Source organism: Salmo salar, chromosome 12 (assembly GCF_965601325.2).
Source record: "Salmo salar chromosome 12, fSalSal1, whole genome shotgun sequence".
Classification (NCBI taxonomy): domain Eukaryota; kingdom Metazoa; phylum Chordata; class Actinopteri; order Salmoniformes; family Salmonidae; genus Salmo; species Salmo salar.
In genome coordinates this window covers 48,089,354-48,107,337 of record NC_138302.1, presented here as the reverse complement: position 1 = coordinate 48,107,337, position 17,984 = coordinate 48,089,354, and the positions used below count along the sequence as shown (strand labels likewise).

Here is a 17,984-nt window from a genome sequence, read left to right as displayed (position 1 = left end):
CAACACAATGCCACAGATGTCTCAAGTTTTGAGGGAGAGTGCAATTGGCATGCTGACTGCATGAATGTCCACCAGAACTGTTGCCAGGGAATTTAATGTTATTTTAAGCTGCCTCCAACGTTGTTTTAGAGAACTTGGCAGTACGTCCTACCGGCCTCACAATTGCAGACCACGTGTAACCATGCCAGCCCAGGACCTCCACATCCAGCTTCTTTACCTGCGGATCATCGGAGACTAGCCGCCTGGACAGCTGATGAAACTGAGGAGTATTTCTGTCTTGTAATAAAGCCCTTTTGTGGGGAAAAACTCATTCTGATTGGCTGGGCCTGGCTCCCCAGTGGGTGGGTCTATGCCCTCCCAAGCCCACCCGTGGCTGCACCCCTGTTCAGTCGTGTGAAATCCATATATTAGGGCCTAATGAATGCATTTCAATTGACTGATTTCGTTAAATGAACTGTAACTCAGTAAAATGGTTGAAATTGTTGCATGTTGCGTGTATATTTTTGTTCAGTCTAGTTTGAAACAATTCGCCGCGATTCGGTTTGATTAGAGGAACAATAATAGATGCGATTCGGTTCGATACACCATTTTTTCTTTTGTGGCATAACAACATTTTCCATTTTTAAATGATTTATCTGCTGCCAATGGGAGCTCAGGAGCTGGGCCTCTCTGAGCTGGATCTGTCTGAGATTACTTCTCTAAGCTGAGTGGCCCTCAGTGTGTGTGTGTGTGTGTGTGTGTCTCAATGGTATGTGTAGGCACCTAAGCAGCCTTAGAGCAGGCTGAGCGCGTACCACCCCACTATCCCCCCAGTTTCTATGTGAAATCACTGTAATTTACTGATTCACGTGTCATTTTGCAGATATTTGTTTTTGAGCTAGTACTATGTCAATATTTATCTTTTGAAATTAGAATGACATTTAGCCAATTAATAAAATGCAACTGGATTTTACCCCCCCCATCTCAAAAGAGAAATGGTTTAGACTTTTGGAATTTTGTCATAGCTCGCAAAAATGATTGTCCTTCATGAAATTAACAAATAAACTGATTGTTTAAAGCAGAACTACGAAAACGATGTCTTATGGTGAACCTGAACAATGTTAATAACATTTGAATGATTGGAGTTTTCAATCAGCAGTTAGATGTTAAAAAAAAGGGGGAAAAAAGAAGTTTAATAGTCTATAGATCTGAAGGAGAGGACGCATCAATTCAGTCAAAACAGATGAGGTATTTTCAGAATAAAATATGAATAAAAAAAACAACATTAGGAACCTTTTGAATTGGTTTTCTGATTAATGCATGCTTCATTTGGATCGGTTTGGGCTCCCGCGGACAGATGCACTTGTATCTTAAACATTTGAACCCCAGATGATGCGTATCGGTGAATCGTTAAATCCTAGTTCCACTACACATGTACATCCTTTTAAATCCCTTAGAGCCACTGAACACGCTGATTCGCATGTGTGTTTTTCTGTTGCTCATTAGGAAAACGAGATTTCAGCCTTGGAGGTGTGTTTCCTAAACGATTCAGTGTTTGGTTAATGTTTGTCCCCAATGAGACACTGTAGATGTGGAAGCCTATTTCAATAACTCAAAATCCCCAGAATGAATTTAAGATAACTCAAGAAATCTAAAATTAATTTAGACATTTTTACAGAGGATGTTTCAGTTGCGCAATTTTTCATCTAACTAAGGTGTTTGGTGCAGTATTGCGCGACGTGTTGTCTTATGTAAACAGTTGGTGCTCCTGAGCAGGTCTGTCACACTGTCTATGCTATTGGATAGAGAGCAATCACCGCAACTGTTCACCCCATGTTAGTGGGCAAATGGACATCGTCAAATTAAAACCCAACCTTCGTTTACCTGTTGTGGAGCATGGATTTTCCAAAATCAGTTAGATGAGACTGACTTTTTGACCAGAATTATCATCTTTACACTTTATAGTCAATTCTGCCACTAGAATAACTGTTTGACTCATATCGATGCCACATAGGCAGTTCTCTTTCCCCAGTACCTTGAGTGCCTCCAGCGACAGGAAGCCAAAGTGCGACAGGAAGAGGCGGGCCGTCTGGAACTCCTGCGAGGGAGACGGGGGCTTGCAGTCCGTCAGCACGTCTGGGAAGCTCTTGCTGCCCCTGCGCTCCTCGCTGCCGTGCTCCAGCGTCGTCTCGTACTCGATCTGCTTGGCCATCACACCTCGCAGCTTGTCGTGCTGCATCTCCAGCTGAGAGTGAGGAATGGATGATGGTATCGCCCCTTGACACTTATCCAAGGTCAGTTTGACATTTTTCACCCTCTAAAAATGGTTAAGATTAGAAGTGGCTGGTCCTAGATCGGTGCCAAAGGTCAATGGGAGTGGATCCTATGGCTGTTGCTCATTCTGATCTTCATCTTATAGTAGTAATGACAAATAGTCATTATTGTGGATACCCCAAAAGAAAGAATGCCATTGCATTGCTGGCAAGTGTCATTGCATACATCCACCGAAATGCACCCATTCACAGACAATCCCCTCCTCAAAGCACCTCACAAAACATCAAACACCCACAACCACTCACCTGACATGAATGAACCATCAACGCAGACAAACCTTCCCAAAACACCCAATAAAATCTCACACAATCAATACAGTGCGCACCCAATCCCAACACCTTTTCTCTCCCACAGTCATAGTCAAACTGGAAAATACTGAGGAGTAACCAATATCAGCTGGCTCTGATAAAGAGAAAAAGGTTTGGTGGTAGGTGACGTTAGTGAATCATGTCACATTTCGTGTGTGAGGACAACTCACGTCCGGATCACTGTACATCAGTGTAGTAGCTATGTGTCATGAAGTGTTTGGCTTGTCAGTTGAGAATATTTTTTTTTACATTTCTTTCAGACAGAGACTTGTTCATTGAAGTGGACAAGTTCACAGAGAATGAAACTCAAAGGTTAGCCTACATTTTGTTTAACATTAAATGGGCTAGTTGTCCTAGTTGTGCAAAGTGGATTCAGGTGTCCCATCACTCCTATGGGTCTATAGCAGTGCTGATCTTAGATCCGTTTTTACTAAATAATAAATAACAGGGGGGACCTTGATTCTAGATAAGCACTTCTATTTTGAGTCACTTTGTAAATCCAGGCAATGGCTGCTGCAAACACCACCTCTACGCTACAATACAATTCTCATTAGGGCAATGGAGACAACATTATTCTAATAAGGATGGACAAACAATGCCAGCCTACCTCCTTATCTACGATATCGTGTAGGTCCGGAATGCTCAGGTCTGCTTTCACAAATGGAATTTTGTCCACTTCTTCCGGGAAGGGTCTGTGTTTGACGTTTAACCGGATCCCCACATCATTTTTGGGAGTGGGCCGACTCTCTGGTATAAACACCTGCTACAGAGAAGAGCGAGACAGACAGAAGGGGGGGGAGAAAGAGGGAGACACTTCTGATGAGATACAGACCCCTGAGAAAGGAACTGGGAAAACTCAGCAAGAAACACGGACTGACATGTGATCATTTAGCATTGTTAAAGGTCTACGATAAGCATCTGATGAATATCAATTCCCTGATGCAGAAATGTTTTCCAAACAGATCTGGCACCAGCAATCATGGTTAACGTTGAATGAGATTAGAGATCATTTGTTCATTACAGCAATGTGAAAACCTGGTTCCTAACAATGGAGTTGCTGGTTAATAAGATGTCAATGTGAACCTTGACACTAATAGAAATGTGCTGAAACATACTAACATAATTCATATAAAGGGTTAACTACGGTGTGTGTTACCTTGTGACTGGCGCGTAATAGAAATGTACGGAAACATATCAACATAACGAATCTAAAGGGTTAGCTAAAGTGTGTGTGTTACCTTGTGACTGGCGCGTAATAGAAATGTACGGAAACATATCAACATAACGAATCTAAAGGGTTAGCTAAAGTGTGTGTTACCTTGTGACTGGCGCGTAATAGAAATGTACGGAAACATATCAACATAACGAATCTAAAGGGTTAGCTAAAGTGTGTGTTACCTTCTGGCTGGCACGGGCCCCCCTGGGTTGGTGGAAGAGCTGCATGGTCCAGGCGTGTCTACCAGACATCCCCCTGATCAACATGGTCACGGATGGACAGGGATCTGCTCACACACACACACACACACACACACACACACGGCAACCAGGTCAACAGGGTTGTGTTCATTAGGCACAAAACAGAAGACATTGGACATGTCCAATGCGAAACTCCAATTTTTGTTTTATAGTGCAAAACCACTTTTAAACATTTAAAATGTTAATAAACATGACTGAAAACGTGGTTGATGACTGATAACATGTGGATGACGACTGTCAAAATGGTTCTGGGATAACATGTGAAGGATTGCCAATAATATGTCAAAGATATTTGTTGAAGTGGATTTGGGGTAACATAACTGACTCTGTTCGTTGCCCAGCGGCTGCTCCAGCATGGCCAGGATGACAGAGTTGTCTAGGACGAAGTAGCGGAAGTTCTTGCGGCTGGTAGAGGTCAGCCTGGAGTACTTGATCAGGGTGTCCTCGTTCAGCAGGCTGCAGGGGGAGGCGGGGCCACTGGGCGACGGGAACGCCCCCAGGACCTGCATTATGCTGACAGGGACAGAGGTGCTGTGCATTCAAAAGACAAAATATACACGAGGCAGGAATCCCCACTATAAAACATTTTCAAAAGCAGAATTGTATGAATAAAAATAGCAACCCTGAACTAAGCGGATAAGAATACAGGATTGGTCACAAAAAAAAAAGAGGGAAAAAAAGGGAATTATCCATAAATACTGGCAGGTAAAATGGTTGAAATGAATTTAAAGCTACAGTCCGCATTTGGTACATACATTTTTTTTTTTACTTTTAAATTAATAATATATAGCCATAGATTCTTGAAAAAATATAACTTATAATTGCCTCATGAGCTTAGTTCAACTGTCTTACCCAAACAGAACCTGAAATATATGCTTGTTTTAATTCATTGTTTGCAAAGAGTGTAATTGTAAACAAAGACTTGATAGCTTTAAAAAAAACATGGTCTTTGCATCCATAGCTCAGTCTATGAATTTGATAGTGGTTACATTACTCCAGCCCCATCCCTTAGCGGTTTCCCAAAACAAGTGACCGAATACCAAATTGCTGCCCCTTTAAGGAGAAAAATAGAGACTTTAAACTGAGTTACAGGTTTGATTTTCTCATGTCCTTAAAACACCTCATATGTTTCATCTGTGTTGTGTTACATCACACATCGTTCTTGGTAATGTTCTCAAAATGCTCCACTGATATCACCTGTTAAAGTTCCCATGTACTGGTTCACCAAGACCAGTTTGTATATAAAGACAGGGCCTGAGCCCAGTAGACTACATCAGTTCTGAAGAGGCATTGTTTCAGAATGAGGGGTGCTGTAGCTTTGCTGGTGATGCTGTTCTGTCTGTCTGGGTCATGGGCTCAGGGAGAGAGTGACATCCCTCAACAGGGTAACAGTGACAGGGGAGGGAGCAGGGAGAATGATGTTCAACAGTTGACCACCCAGCCTGACATCTGGACTGAGCTGAAGGAGCTCAGATACATGGTGGTGGAACAGAGAGTGGAGCTGAGGTACATGGGTAACAGACTGACAGCCAGTGAGAGCCAGGTGGAGACGCTGAAGAGACAGAACACAGGTAAATGTCGGGATATGATAGTATAAAAAGAGGATTTTGTTGATCATTTGGTTAGTATCAGAACAATGCTCAAGACATGTTTCCTATATTTGTATTTCCAGCCCAAGCCACAGAACTTTCAGCCATGGGGGCCAGACTGACAGCTAGTGAGAGCCAGGTGGAGGATCAGAGAGTGGAGCTGAGCGTTAATAAGAATGAAATACAGGTCCACAAGAACAAGTTGGAGGAGTTGGAGAGAAGGAACGCAGGTAAAGTGAGGCAGCTTTGTTTAAACGACTTCTGTATTATGATTAGGAAAACAGTGGTGTGTTGAATTCATTAACATTTCATTTGTATTTTTTGACATATTCTAGCTCTGGAGGCCAGACTGACAGCCAGTGAGAGGGAGGTGGAGGAGCTGAAGAGAGAGAATGCAGGTATGAAAAACAATCTTTTTAACGTCATACATGGTCATTCTAGTAGTGACGCTAGGTATGTAATGTGTTGTCTCTATTTCTACTTAGAGAAATGGGATCGTATGATTTTAATTTCCCCAATGTATCATATTTAAACAATGCTTAATGTGGTTCTGAATCTTTTAGCCCTAGGAGTAAGGTGTAGTCAGTCAGTCAGTCAAGTGTATATTGTGCTCTATATAAAGAAATCTGCATCCCTTCCCTGTGTTCACAGAGTGGCCAAAGGTGGCATTCTTCGCTGCTTTAGATAGAACAATGGGACCCTATTGTAAACCATTTTGGTCTACTCCAATGTCATTACAAACATCGGCCAAGCCTACAGCCCAATTACAGGTACTGCTTCTCACACACCAATCAACATAATACAACACACCTGACATGTCCACATCAGTAACACTGCAGCTCCACTATAAGCATTGCATTTCCATCAGCGTTGTCACTGTGACCTTCTACCTGCTGCACAGAGCGCGTTGTTTTGAAAGTGGAGAGGAGCGGAGGGGAAGACAGTCTTTCTTCTATTTTCCCCTACTGTACCATATTAATTGATTATGTGTAAGTACAATAGCTTTGGTCCAGTTTTTCGCAAGTACTCATTGAATTGTTGCTAGTGGTTGTACTAAATTATCCTCTAATTGCACAAGTTGCTTTTGCCTACATTGTGAACCTAGCTACTCAATGTAGCTAGCTAGTAGTAGTAGCTTCTTGACTTTATAAATCTTAGTAAAATAACCAGTGGTGTATAGTCGAGGCCATATGCAACTAAAATTATTTAAATTCACAAGATAGAAGCATGTCAGCCATCAAGAATTGAACCTCGACGATTCGGCCAAATCCAAGCTCTGTCTGGACTTGGATGCTGCCATTGGACGACGCAACGCGAGCACAATATGGGCAGTGAAGCAGCTTTCATTGACTTCAAAGGAAGCATTTCCTTAATGGTTGACGGCAATGCCAGACGCACAATGGCTATAGTGCATCAGGGCCATCAGGCCTATTCAGATCTTTTGCCAATTATTTCCATATTTGATACCCATATGACCTTCCCCTAATGTGTAAACAGTAAAGAAAACATGGAATCTGATATTTTGACTTCCAATTTATACCACCTCCATATGTGGATCTGAATCTGGATACAAACCCGATCCTCCATATTCAACCGCTGTCTGGACTCGGGTTGCAAAGTTACTTCTTATAAATAAATATTTTATATCTGTCCATATTGTCCATGAGTTTCTAGTGGATAGACCATATGGTTGTAGCTAAAAATAGCCAAATTAATGGGGAAAAAAGCATCTAATTCACATTGACAATACAACTATTTATGTTTTTCACAGCTGCCACCAGTCTAATGCAAAAACATTGACAACAAATACATAATGGCATAATAAAATAAGCCCCCTCGCACCTCTGGATATTTCATGCTAAAACACCAAATGCTATTCACTAAGTTGGTTTATATTTAGGATAATGTTTTACAGCTTTGTCATTCCATTTCTTTTAAACTTTACTTCATTTATTTTACATGTGATAAGGCCACACAGAGGCCGAGAGATAATTACAAATACCTGTGATAATCTGAAGTACCTAAAACAGCCACTAGATGTCTTTAACTTTCAAGAATCGTATGTAATTTAACAAAATTCTGGCAGATTACTGGTAAATTTAGAAAGTTAACAGTAATATACCCTCCCATTGCACACCTTGTCTGAACGCTCGGATCTGCTTTTTTTTTGCACTGAAGTTAGTTTTTTTGCACGACCTGACATTACATTGTTTGGTGGTTGTCATGGTAAAGGAACTGTAACCACGTTTTCATGTGAGTAAAGTAATACCGTGTAATTACACCCTGTCACTACAAAGATACAGGTGTCCTTCTTAACTCTGTTGCTGGAGAGGAAGGAAACCAACCAGGGATTTCGCCATGAGGCCAATGGTGATGTTAAAACAGTTAGTTTAATGGCTGAGATAGCACAAAACTGAGAATGTAGTTACTCCACAATACTAACTTAATTGACAGAGTGAAAAGAAGGAAGCCTGTACAGAATACAAATATTCTAAAACATGCATCCTGTTTGCAACAAGGCACTAAAGTAATACTGAGAAGAGAAAAAAAAGGCACATTTTTTACTTATTAACTTGAAAAAAAAGTCTTATGTTTGGGGCAAATGCAATACATTATGGAACTACTCTCCATATTTTCAAGCATAGTGGTGGCTGCATCATGTTATCGGTATGCTTGTAATCGTTAAGGACTGGTGACGTTTTGGATTAAAAAAAAGAACGGAATTGAGCTAAGCACAGGCAAAATCCAAGACGAAAACCTGGTTCAGTCTGCTTTCTACCAGACAATGGGAGATTAATTCACCTTTTAGCAGGACGATAACATAAAACACAAGGACAAATCTAGAAACTTACCCAGCAAGACTCACAGCGGTAATCGCTACCAAAGGTGCTTCTACAAAGTAGACTCAGGGATGTAAATGACATATTTCTGTATTTGAAAAGACTCGGCATGGGCCCTCAGATCCTAAAAAAGTTCTACAGCTGTACCATTGAGAGCATCTTGACTGGCTGCATCACCGCTTGGTATTGCAACTGCTTGGTGCTACAGAGGGTAGTACGTACAGCCCAGTACATCACTGGGGTCAAACTCCCTAACATCCAGGACCTCTATCAGGCGGTGTCAGAGGGAGGCCCTAAAAATTGTCAAAGACTCCAGTCACCCAAGTCATAGACCTTTTTTCTGCTACCGCACAGCAAGCGTTATCGAAAGCTTTTACCCCCAAGCCATAAGACTGCTAAATAGTTAACGAAATAGCTACACGGAATATCTGCATTGACCCCCCCCCTTTGCATGAACTCTTTTGACTCATCGCTACTGTTACATTTGATTTGCTCCAGTGTCTATGAGAGACACGGTGGTGTTGATCTCTCTCTGCTTTTCCTCTGATGCAGGTGTCTTCACAGCACCAGTGAGAGGGGTCAGAAACAGACTCCATGTGGGTGGTATGAGGGCCCGACGTCCACAGGCGGGGGTTGTGCTTACAGCCCAACACCGTGCAGGACGTTTGGCATATGCCAGAGAACACCAAGATTGGCAAATTCGCCACTGGCGCCCTGTGCTCTTCACAGATGAAAGCAGGTTCACACTGAGCACATGTGACAGACGTGACAGGGTCTGTAGACGCCGTGGAGAACGTTCTGCTGCCTGCAACATCCTCCAGCATGACCGGTTTGGCAGTGGGTCAGTCATGGTGTGGGGTGGCATTTCTTTGGGGGGCCGCACAGCCCTCCATGTGCTCGCCAGAGGTAGCCTGACTGCCATTAGGTACCGGGATGAGATCCTCAGACCCCTTGTGAGACCATATGCTGGTGCGGTTGGCCCTGGGTTCCTCCTAATGCAAGACAATGCTAGACCTCATGTGGCTGGAGTGTGTCAGCAGTTCCTGCAAGAGGAAGGCATTGATGCTATGGACTGGCCCGCCCATTCCCCAGACCTGAATCCAATTGAGCACATCTGGGACATCATGTCTCGCTCCACCCACCATCGCCACGTTGCACCACAGACTGTCCAGGAGTTGGCGGATGCTTTAGTCCAGGTCTGGGAGGAGATCCCTCAGGAGACCATCCGCCACCTCATCAGGAGCATGCCCAGGCGTTGTAGGGAGGTCATACAGGCACGTGGAGGCCACACACACTACTGAGCCTCATTTTGACTTGTTTTAAGGACATTACATCAAAGTTGGATCAGCCTGTAGTGTGGTTTTCCACTTTAATTTTGAGTGTGACTCCAAATCCATTTTCATTAACTGAGAGGTGTACCTAATAAACTAAACACTGTATATATTACATGCGTTTTATGATAAGGAAATGTGAAGTGCACATCAGTGGTATTTATTATAATCCATTAACGTCTCATTTCAAAATACATAGTCCTCGTAATTTACAGCATTTCCATGAAAAACTATTTCAAAAGTTGGCCAATTAACAGGAGGGATTGGGACAACTTCTTGTCGCGCGCAGTGCTCAAGTTTCGAACGGCTGTCAGTCAACCTATACAGCGCTGTGAAGCAGAGACAGCGAGCTCTGACGTCATAGCATGTTACTGTACAGGCACTGCGTTCCAATTTAGGCGCTTATCAGTGTCCAAATCTGCTATTTTCAACCCATATACGGGTTCAAGTGTAAAGGGATACGGGGCAATCAGCAACAAAGCGGTTTTGCTAAACAGCTGATGGATGGGGCTGGAGAAATGTAACCTCAAATTCATAGACAGAGCTATAGATGCAAGGAGTGGTGAACAATGACATCAAAAGTATAGTTTAAAAAATGTTTTGGGCTATACATGCTGTAAAGACGTAGTGTCCCCAAGACACATCTTCGTACTATGGGGGACCGAGCCTTCTGCTCCCTTGCCTATGGAATGCTCTAGCTGACCACCAATCTGAACTTTAAAACACATTTCTATACACGCTCTTTCTTATAGCCCTAATATGGACAGTCCTTTTAGCACATAGCCTACAAATGTTTTAAATACAAGCGCATCGGTCCGCAGATCCTGAACCGATCCGAATACATCATGCATCGGGCCGAAAATCGATTCAAACATTATGAATCACCGGCTCACTAAAAGGTTTTGTTCATATTACATTCTAGCTTCTGAAAGTACCTTATTTTGTGACAACTGATCCGTCCTGTCGAACTGCATGCAACTGTGTTGACAGTCATTGATCTACAAGTCATTTTGCATGCCGGCAATATCCCCAGGCAATATCAGCAGCTTCGTCAAGCTATGCACTGTGCCCAGTCTTACGCGCTGACCAACCCGAGATGGGCGGCTTGCTTCTATTCTTGCACATCGGCGCGGCACCTTCAGCCTTCAAATGCTAAAATGGCTTGCATCATATTAGGCTTTATTAGTTGAGTGACAACCTATGTCATTTGCTAGGTTATTATCTATGCGCTGTTGAAAACGTTTTTTTTTTTTTATTGGAATAAAGGTAAGCTATCGGAGACAACTCTCACCTGGCTATACCTGCTGAACGAGGCTTACAATACATTTCATTTTGATAAGGTTCACCATCAGCAATAGTTTTAGTAGTTTTTCTTTAAACAATCAGTGTACACTGAGTATACAAAACATGAATAACACCCTCTCTTTCCATGACATACTGATCAGGTGAATCCAGGTAAAAGCTATGATCCATTACTGATGTCACTTGTTAAATCCATTTCAAATCAGTGTAGATGAAGGGGAGGAGACAGGTTAAAGAGGGATTTTTAAGCCTTGAGACAAGGATTGTGTATGTGTGCCATTTAGAGGGTGAATGGGTAAGACAAAATATTTAAGTGCCCTTAAAAATGGGGTATGGTAGTAGGTGCCAGGCTCATTGGTTTGTATCAAGAACTGCAACGCTGCTGGGTAAAACTAAACCTTATCGTTCCTGTATCGGAGCCCATGTATCTAGATGCGTATCAAATCGTCTTGAAAGGAAAAGATGCACATCACTACTAGTAGGGCCCTATAAAATCCATCACATTTTCCCCCAATTGCCGTTTTCTGCTCTCTCTCTCTCAAAAAAAGTGTTTTATAGAGAATTCTAACTAGTTGTTTTTCTAAGTTCAAAACAATGCTTGAGTCCACTTTTGATGTCTGGGAGAAATAAAATAAAAATACTTCATTCTTGGGTGTAGTAACCTTTTAATTCCAGTGTGCACCAACAAGAGTGTTTATTAGCAGTGTTTTAGCATACATGTGAGGGTAGAGTTTGCAAAACAAATACCCACTGGATTGATATGTAACTTTCAAAATACATAATACGGGGTTGATTTCTGTATTTTGAAAGTTACACATCTTAAACTTGATTGCTGACAAACAACATTTTGGGAATATTTTAACAATGGACTAATGAAACAAATACCAAAAGATAGTTTTGGGGTGATACATTTCCTTTAACTACAAAGTAGTCTATGCTTACCTGGCAGAATGATATCATGGGTATTTGTTTTGCAAACGCTACCATCACGTATGCAAAAACACAGCCACAAAAACAGCCTCCTGCTGGTGCACACTGGAATTAAAGGTTTACACAACCCACACATTTTAATCTAAATTAAGTTTTCCTTTATTTAATTGAGGTTTTTGAGAAAACCTTTCCATCTACCAGAAGACTTTTCCTTAGCATCATCGCTAATGACTACACAGTGGTAGATCCGCACATACACAGACAAGGAATTCTCATTGTCTCTTCAGAAAGTTGCAGGAATTACGAATCACTGATGCTTTCTGTTCATGTCTTATGATAAACTGTGTTACTAAGTTCAATCCCCTGCTAAGTTCAATGAGTAAAAATAAAAATGTGAATTCCGCTTTAATATCTGGGTTCAGTGATTCCGTCCGCGTTCTCCATATTGCAGAATTTGTAGGGCCATATACTAGCTTCACTTCTTCTCAGCTTAAAGGACAACTTCTAAATGTTATGCAGTGAAATCAGCTAAATATATCCACATTTGCACTTTAGTAACCACATTGTGGGCCTGTTATTACAATACATAAACCATGATGGATTATTACGAATATCAAATTTGTTGAATGTGTGCCAATGAAAGCGTCCTGCGTTCCATGGATAAGTTATATTCTTCAAGAATCAATGGCTTTAAATTTAAAAAAATGTATATACCAACCACAGATTGCCCCTTTAAGAGAGAGCAAAAGGCAATGCATTTTTCCCTAAGAAACGTAACTGTATATTCCCATTACACCTGTCAGGTGGCACTCACCATGACAGGGTGGCCTCGGCAGCATCCTTCACCCTCATGGAGGCCGGATTGTGCTCCTTGTCCCCTTTGTACCGCACTTCCTGGTCACTGGTCTTAGACTTGCTGCCCGATATTCCCAGCTCCACGATCTCCAGCACCTCTATCAAACAGTCCTGCAACAAAACACTATGTAATTGCATGGCACAAAAATCGGGAGGTGAGTTTAGTCTTTAGAGAGCGCAGCTCATAAGGCAGAGAATAATGACGATAAAATAGTAAATCATGACATTGCCAATGGAGGATTTGTGACCATTTGAATGATGAATGATTCAAAAGGGAAGATTTGACCCACACCTCAAAGGTCGATATTTGCATCTATAGTATTAGTAGCAGCAGCGTAGTCCAAGGGGTGAATCCTAACTTCCCTTTAAGTCTAATTTCCACCGTCATACATTGAAATCAATGAGAGACTAAGTGAAAAATCGACTTAAACGGAAGTTACGATTCACCACCACATGCTTAGATGGACAGAACAATAAGACTAGCAGGAAGTACTGTAGGTAGAAAGCAGGTGGTGTTCCCCTACCTTTTCGTTGAGCATGTCGGGGTGCTCTGTCAGCCACACACACAGGCACTGGAAGGCCGCCACAATCATAGAGTGCAGGTCTCGGGAGTGGAGGGGGGCCGGCCGGCTGCACTGATACACGATATAACTGCACACCGAGCTGACTGCACGTTTACGGTCCGCAGACTCCACACTCGCCCTCACCTGAGGAAGAGGGAGATACAGCAGGGATCAGTGAACTACGACTGGTTCTTATTCACTTTTTTGCCTACTCCTTCATTTTCATTGCAACACTTGTGTTCATTTTCGTAGCCTTTCCATATGTCCCACCACCCTATAGGAAATGGAAATTCCTTTGGTCTCTACTGAGTTAGATAAATCAGCTTTTAGTTTTTTTGCATCTTATTTGTGGAACAATCTTCAAAATTTTCTTAAATTTGACGTTTTGGTGCCTCGAGGGCAATTCAGAAAGCGGATTGAGGACCTTACTAATGAATGTCTTCATTTATTTGACTGTTTTTCTTTCTGCTTGCAATTATATTGATGTGTGTATTTCCTGTAATTTATGTCATTCTGTAAAAGAGACCTTGGTTCAAATGTTGCAAACCCTAAGGAAATACGCATGTCCACCTACCTGAAACACTCATTCTTGATCCCGTTGCAAGACGTTTTAAAATGTTGCGTGCCTTAATGAACAAGACCCCGGGGGCTCTTACCTTGGCTAGGCCAGCCAGCAGCTCCAGGGCGGCCAGGGAGATGCTCATGTCGGGCCTCCACTGGGAGTTGAGCCTCTGGGTGACCAGGTGGATGCTGCGGATCAGTAGGCCGGCGGCTGTATCTGTGTGGAGAGCTAGGGATATGACACCCCCAGATGACGACACCATACCACGTCACGCCACAAGCAGAGAAGGAGAGCTGGGGTTAGTAACTACCGGACCAGGCAGAACATGTCTAATAAGCATCAGATACACAGCAATCGGCATGTCGACAGTACCGTATGAGGACAAACGGGCATACTCAAACCATTGGTAATTGAAGTAATGGCTTTTTTTTGTTAGGTATGAGGTTAGATATTGTGGTTGTGTAAACCAGGGTTGGGGGTCAAATTCAGTTTTCAACTCATTGAAATCTAAAAATCCCCATTAGAAATGTTACATTCGTGAATTCACACCAACACTGGTATAAACCATGTCCAACCGTGCACGATGCCAATAAAGTGGTAGCCAAAACTTGGACAATTTTATCGACCAAGAACATGCATCTTTACAAAAAATGTATAATAATAATCAAAGAATCAACAAATAGTGTTGCATGTAAGTGTTTCAATTGTCTTTCAGACGCGTCGGTGTTAAAATGAAGATGGACAAACACTTAACATTTCAACAAAGTTTTTAGAAGATTCTGTTTGAAATGAACTTGTCAGAGAACACAAGAAATTGCAGTACAACTGCTGCACACAAGAGGGAGCCTGCATTTAGTGGATTTTTTGTGGATTTTCAGAATTTTTGCCCATTATCTACTTATTTTATCATATATTTGCAGCCAGTCAGTGGGAATAACATGGGATGAATCTCAATTGTATATGTGCTTGATTCCTCGTGTTCTCACCACCTACTCAAAATGCATTGGAGGAGAAGATCCTAGGGACGGAACCTTAGATCTTCTGCTCCAATGTGCTTTGAGAAGGAGACAAGCAAGGATTATGTGAGGAATCAAAGAAATACTTAAACATTCAACTCCAGGTCTTGGTTCATAGTCCAGCTCCCATAAAACGACATGCATATGCTGAATACCATAACGCATGCAGTTAAAGAAGACGTTAATGAACAAGTTGCACACTGTATAGGGAGAAAATCTAGCAAGTGACAATACACAGAACTTTCTCCATTCTGATAACAGTAGTATAGTATCATTCAAATGACACGGCATCACTGCAAATATGAGAATAATAATGCATTTTTGGTTCATCATGGAATCACCTTTAGTCAACGTCATACATGTCCACTATACAATTAAAGCATGGCTGACCGGAATGAAAAAGGTGAAAACACAGTGTCAACATTCAAAACAATTTTGATTTTACATTGCGCACATCTAGCTTGTTACACTAGTCAAGAAACTTTGCTAAGGCCTCATCTTCAGAGCTACTAACAAGGAAGGGCTGACGGTTGGTTGATTTTTGGCACACCTAGGTCCAAATATAAATTTGTTTCCTTTTAAGATTCTTCAGGTGCGCATGATTGAATTTCCCCGGCACAATTTTGCCAATTAAACATATTAACCCAGGTCAGGATTTTGGAAAAAGGGCTCATGAGTGCGTTCTCGAAGGGGCTCACCGTAGTCTCTGAGGAGGGCCTGGGCGGGCCTCTCGCTGTCAGGGGTGGTGGCCTCAGAGCTGCCCCCGCTGGCGTTGCTGATGCCACTGTTGTTCCTGCTGTGGCTTTTAGCCAGCGCATGGCTGCCATCCACACTGCCCTATTGGGGTGGCATTAGAATGTTCAGTGGTCATAGTCTGCTCAGATGATTAAAAGGGATATTTTACTCAAAAAGCATTTTGGATAAACAGTGGACTAATGAACAAAATTAAAAAATATATATGTTTGAGTAAAATATCCTTTAAATACTGATTTATTGATGACCTCTTGCCAGGTCGCCCCCATAAAAGAGGTTTCTAACGTCAAGGGGTCTTTCATTGTTCAATAAAGGTTACAACCTTTTTTTTAACGATCCCTCTTAGCTACTTACACATTTCTTTCTAGTTGAGTGAGCACTTCTACAGCGTGGAGTACAAAAGTATTAGGTCTTACCACCTCCGCTTGGGCACCGATGGACTCCAGGAGAGCAGAGTCTTGGACAATGTTGAGCATGGCACCTGTACAGAAAAAAGGCCTTTAGTCATTCCATTCTAGTTATGGAATAGTTATTGCAATTCATTGATTCTGTATTACTTAAAAGAGAAAGATGTCAAATTACAAAATACATTTCATTTATAACACATTATTCAGTGTAAACAATCAAAGTAAAAAAATTGCTGCAGATAAAATTGAGATCAACTTAACCCAGAATCATCTGCGTATTGGTGGGGTCCGTCTCCGTCTGTAACGCTCCTATTAGGATGTTGACCAATCGCAGCTTGAAGGAGAGGAAGGTGACGGCCTTGTCGTGCAGCGAGTTGTCATCATTGCTAAACTTGCCCTCCAAGAGCACCTGGAACATACAAATAATACACAAGGGTTACTTTGCACTTAGGCAACCTCAGAACTGCAGGGCATTGCAAATGATTAACTAAAACAGAGCCAGAACAAAACACTAATGTTGCGATAAGTCCAAGTCCATCTATTGTATCTATACGCCTCAATCGAAATTGAATGTTAACTATAAAAGCTATATCATTTCCTCATTTTATGCTAATATTTTCCATGTATTTAGGGTTGATATGAAGCATATTAGCGGTCTCTACACAACTGATGGTGTGATTCAAATTTCAATTTTGAACTGTGATGTCCCTTTAAACTCTCTTATAATTAACAGGTTTACCTCTGACTTGACCTTGCCAAAGTGGTGTGGCAGAGGCAGCATGGACAACAGGATGTTAATGGAGGCTCTCCTCAGGTCAGTGGGGTTCACGTATGTCTTAAACTTTGACAGCTCTCTGGGGGGAGGAAAGAACAAGTTAAGTTAACTCAAATGTCAAACATTCAAAAGATACAGCAGTCAGATACCATGTTTAACCAACAATCAATTGTCCCCTTTGGATAGTGACCTGAACGCACGAACAAAACGGAGCTATTTGGATATAACTATGGATTATTTGGAACCAAAACAACATTTGTTGTTGAAGTAGAAGTCCTGGGAGTGCATTCTGACAAAGAACAGCAAAGGTAATCCAATTTTTCTAATAGTAATTCTGAGTTTAGTGAGCCCCAAACTTGGTGGGTGTCAAATTAGCTAGCCTGTGATGGCCGAGCTATGTACTCAGAATATTGCAAAATGTGCTTTCGCCGAAAATCTATTTCAAAATCTGACATAGCGTTTGCATAAAGGAGTTCTGTATCTATAATTCTTAAAATAATTATGTATTTTGTCAACGTTTATCATGAGTAATTTAGTAAATTCACCGGAAGTTTTCGGTGGGTATGCTAGTTCTGAACATCACATGCTAATGTAAAAAGATAGTTTTTGATATAAATATGAACATGATTGAACAAAACATGCATGTATTGTATAACATAATGTCCTAGGAGTGTCATCTGATGAAGATCATCAAAGGTTAGTGCTGCATTTAGCTGTGGTTTTGGTTTTTGTGACATATATGCTTGCTTTGAAAATGGCTGTGTGATTATTTTTGGCAGGGTACTCTCCTGACATAATCTAATGTTTTGCTTTCGCTGTAAAGTCTTTTTGAAATCGGACAATGTGGTTAGATTAACCAGAGTCTTGTCTTTAAAATGGTGTAAAATAGTCATATGTTTGAGAAATTGAAATTATAGCATTTTTGAGGTATTTGTATTTCGCGCCACGCGATTCCACTGGCTGT

At 41.7% G+C, this 17,984-nt stretch overlaps 1 protein-coding gene across 6 annotated transcripts in view; it reads right to left on the bottom strand.

Moving 5' to 3' along the window:
- LOC106565273 (ral GTPase-activating protein subunit beta) overlaps window positions 1-17,984 on the bottom strand; it is a 93,720-nt gene that overhangs the window by 23,653 nt on the left and 52,083 nt on the right. For 3 of the 6 annotated variants that reach the window (XR_001319639.3, XM_045691422.2, XM_014132192.3), the window contains exons 12-22: window positions 16,985-17,099; window positions 16,507-16,654; window positions 16,255-16,319; window positions 15,784-15,922; window positions 14,164-14,297; window positions 13,469-13,651; window positions 12,904-13,055; window positions 4,423-4,610; window positions 4,020-4,123; window positions 3,229-3,384; window positions 2,015-2,224 (exon numbers count right to left, since the gene is read on the bottom strand). Coding sequence is in view for 5 of the 6 variants with exons in the window: in XM_045691422.2 (XP_045547378.1) it covers window positions 2,015-2,224; window positions 3,229-3,384; window positions 4,020-4,123; window positions 4,423-4,610; window positions 12,904-13,055; window positions 13,469-13,651; window positions 14,164-14,297; window positions 15,784-15,922; window positions 16,255-16,319; window positions 16,507-16,654; window positions 16,985-17,099 (1,594 nt within the window). In the remaining variant the exon portion in view is untranslated. The remainder of the gene's footprint in view (window positions 1-2,014; window positions 2,225-3,228; window positions 3,385-4,019; window positions 4,124-4,422; window positions 4,611-12,903; window positions 13,056-13,468; window positions 13,652-14,163; window positions 14,298-15,783; window positions 15,923-16,254; window positions 16,320-16,506; window positions 16,655-16,984; window positions 17,100-17,984) is intronic. The other 3 variants (XM_014132196.3, XM_014132197.3, XM_014132194.3) reach the window with 3 other exon arrangements.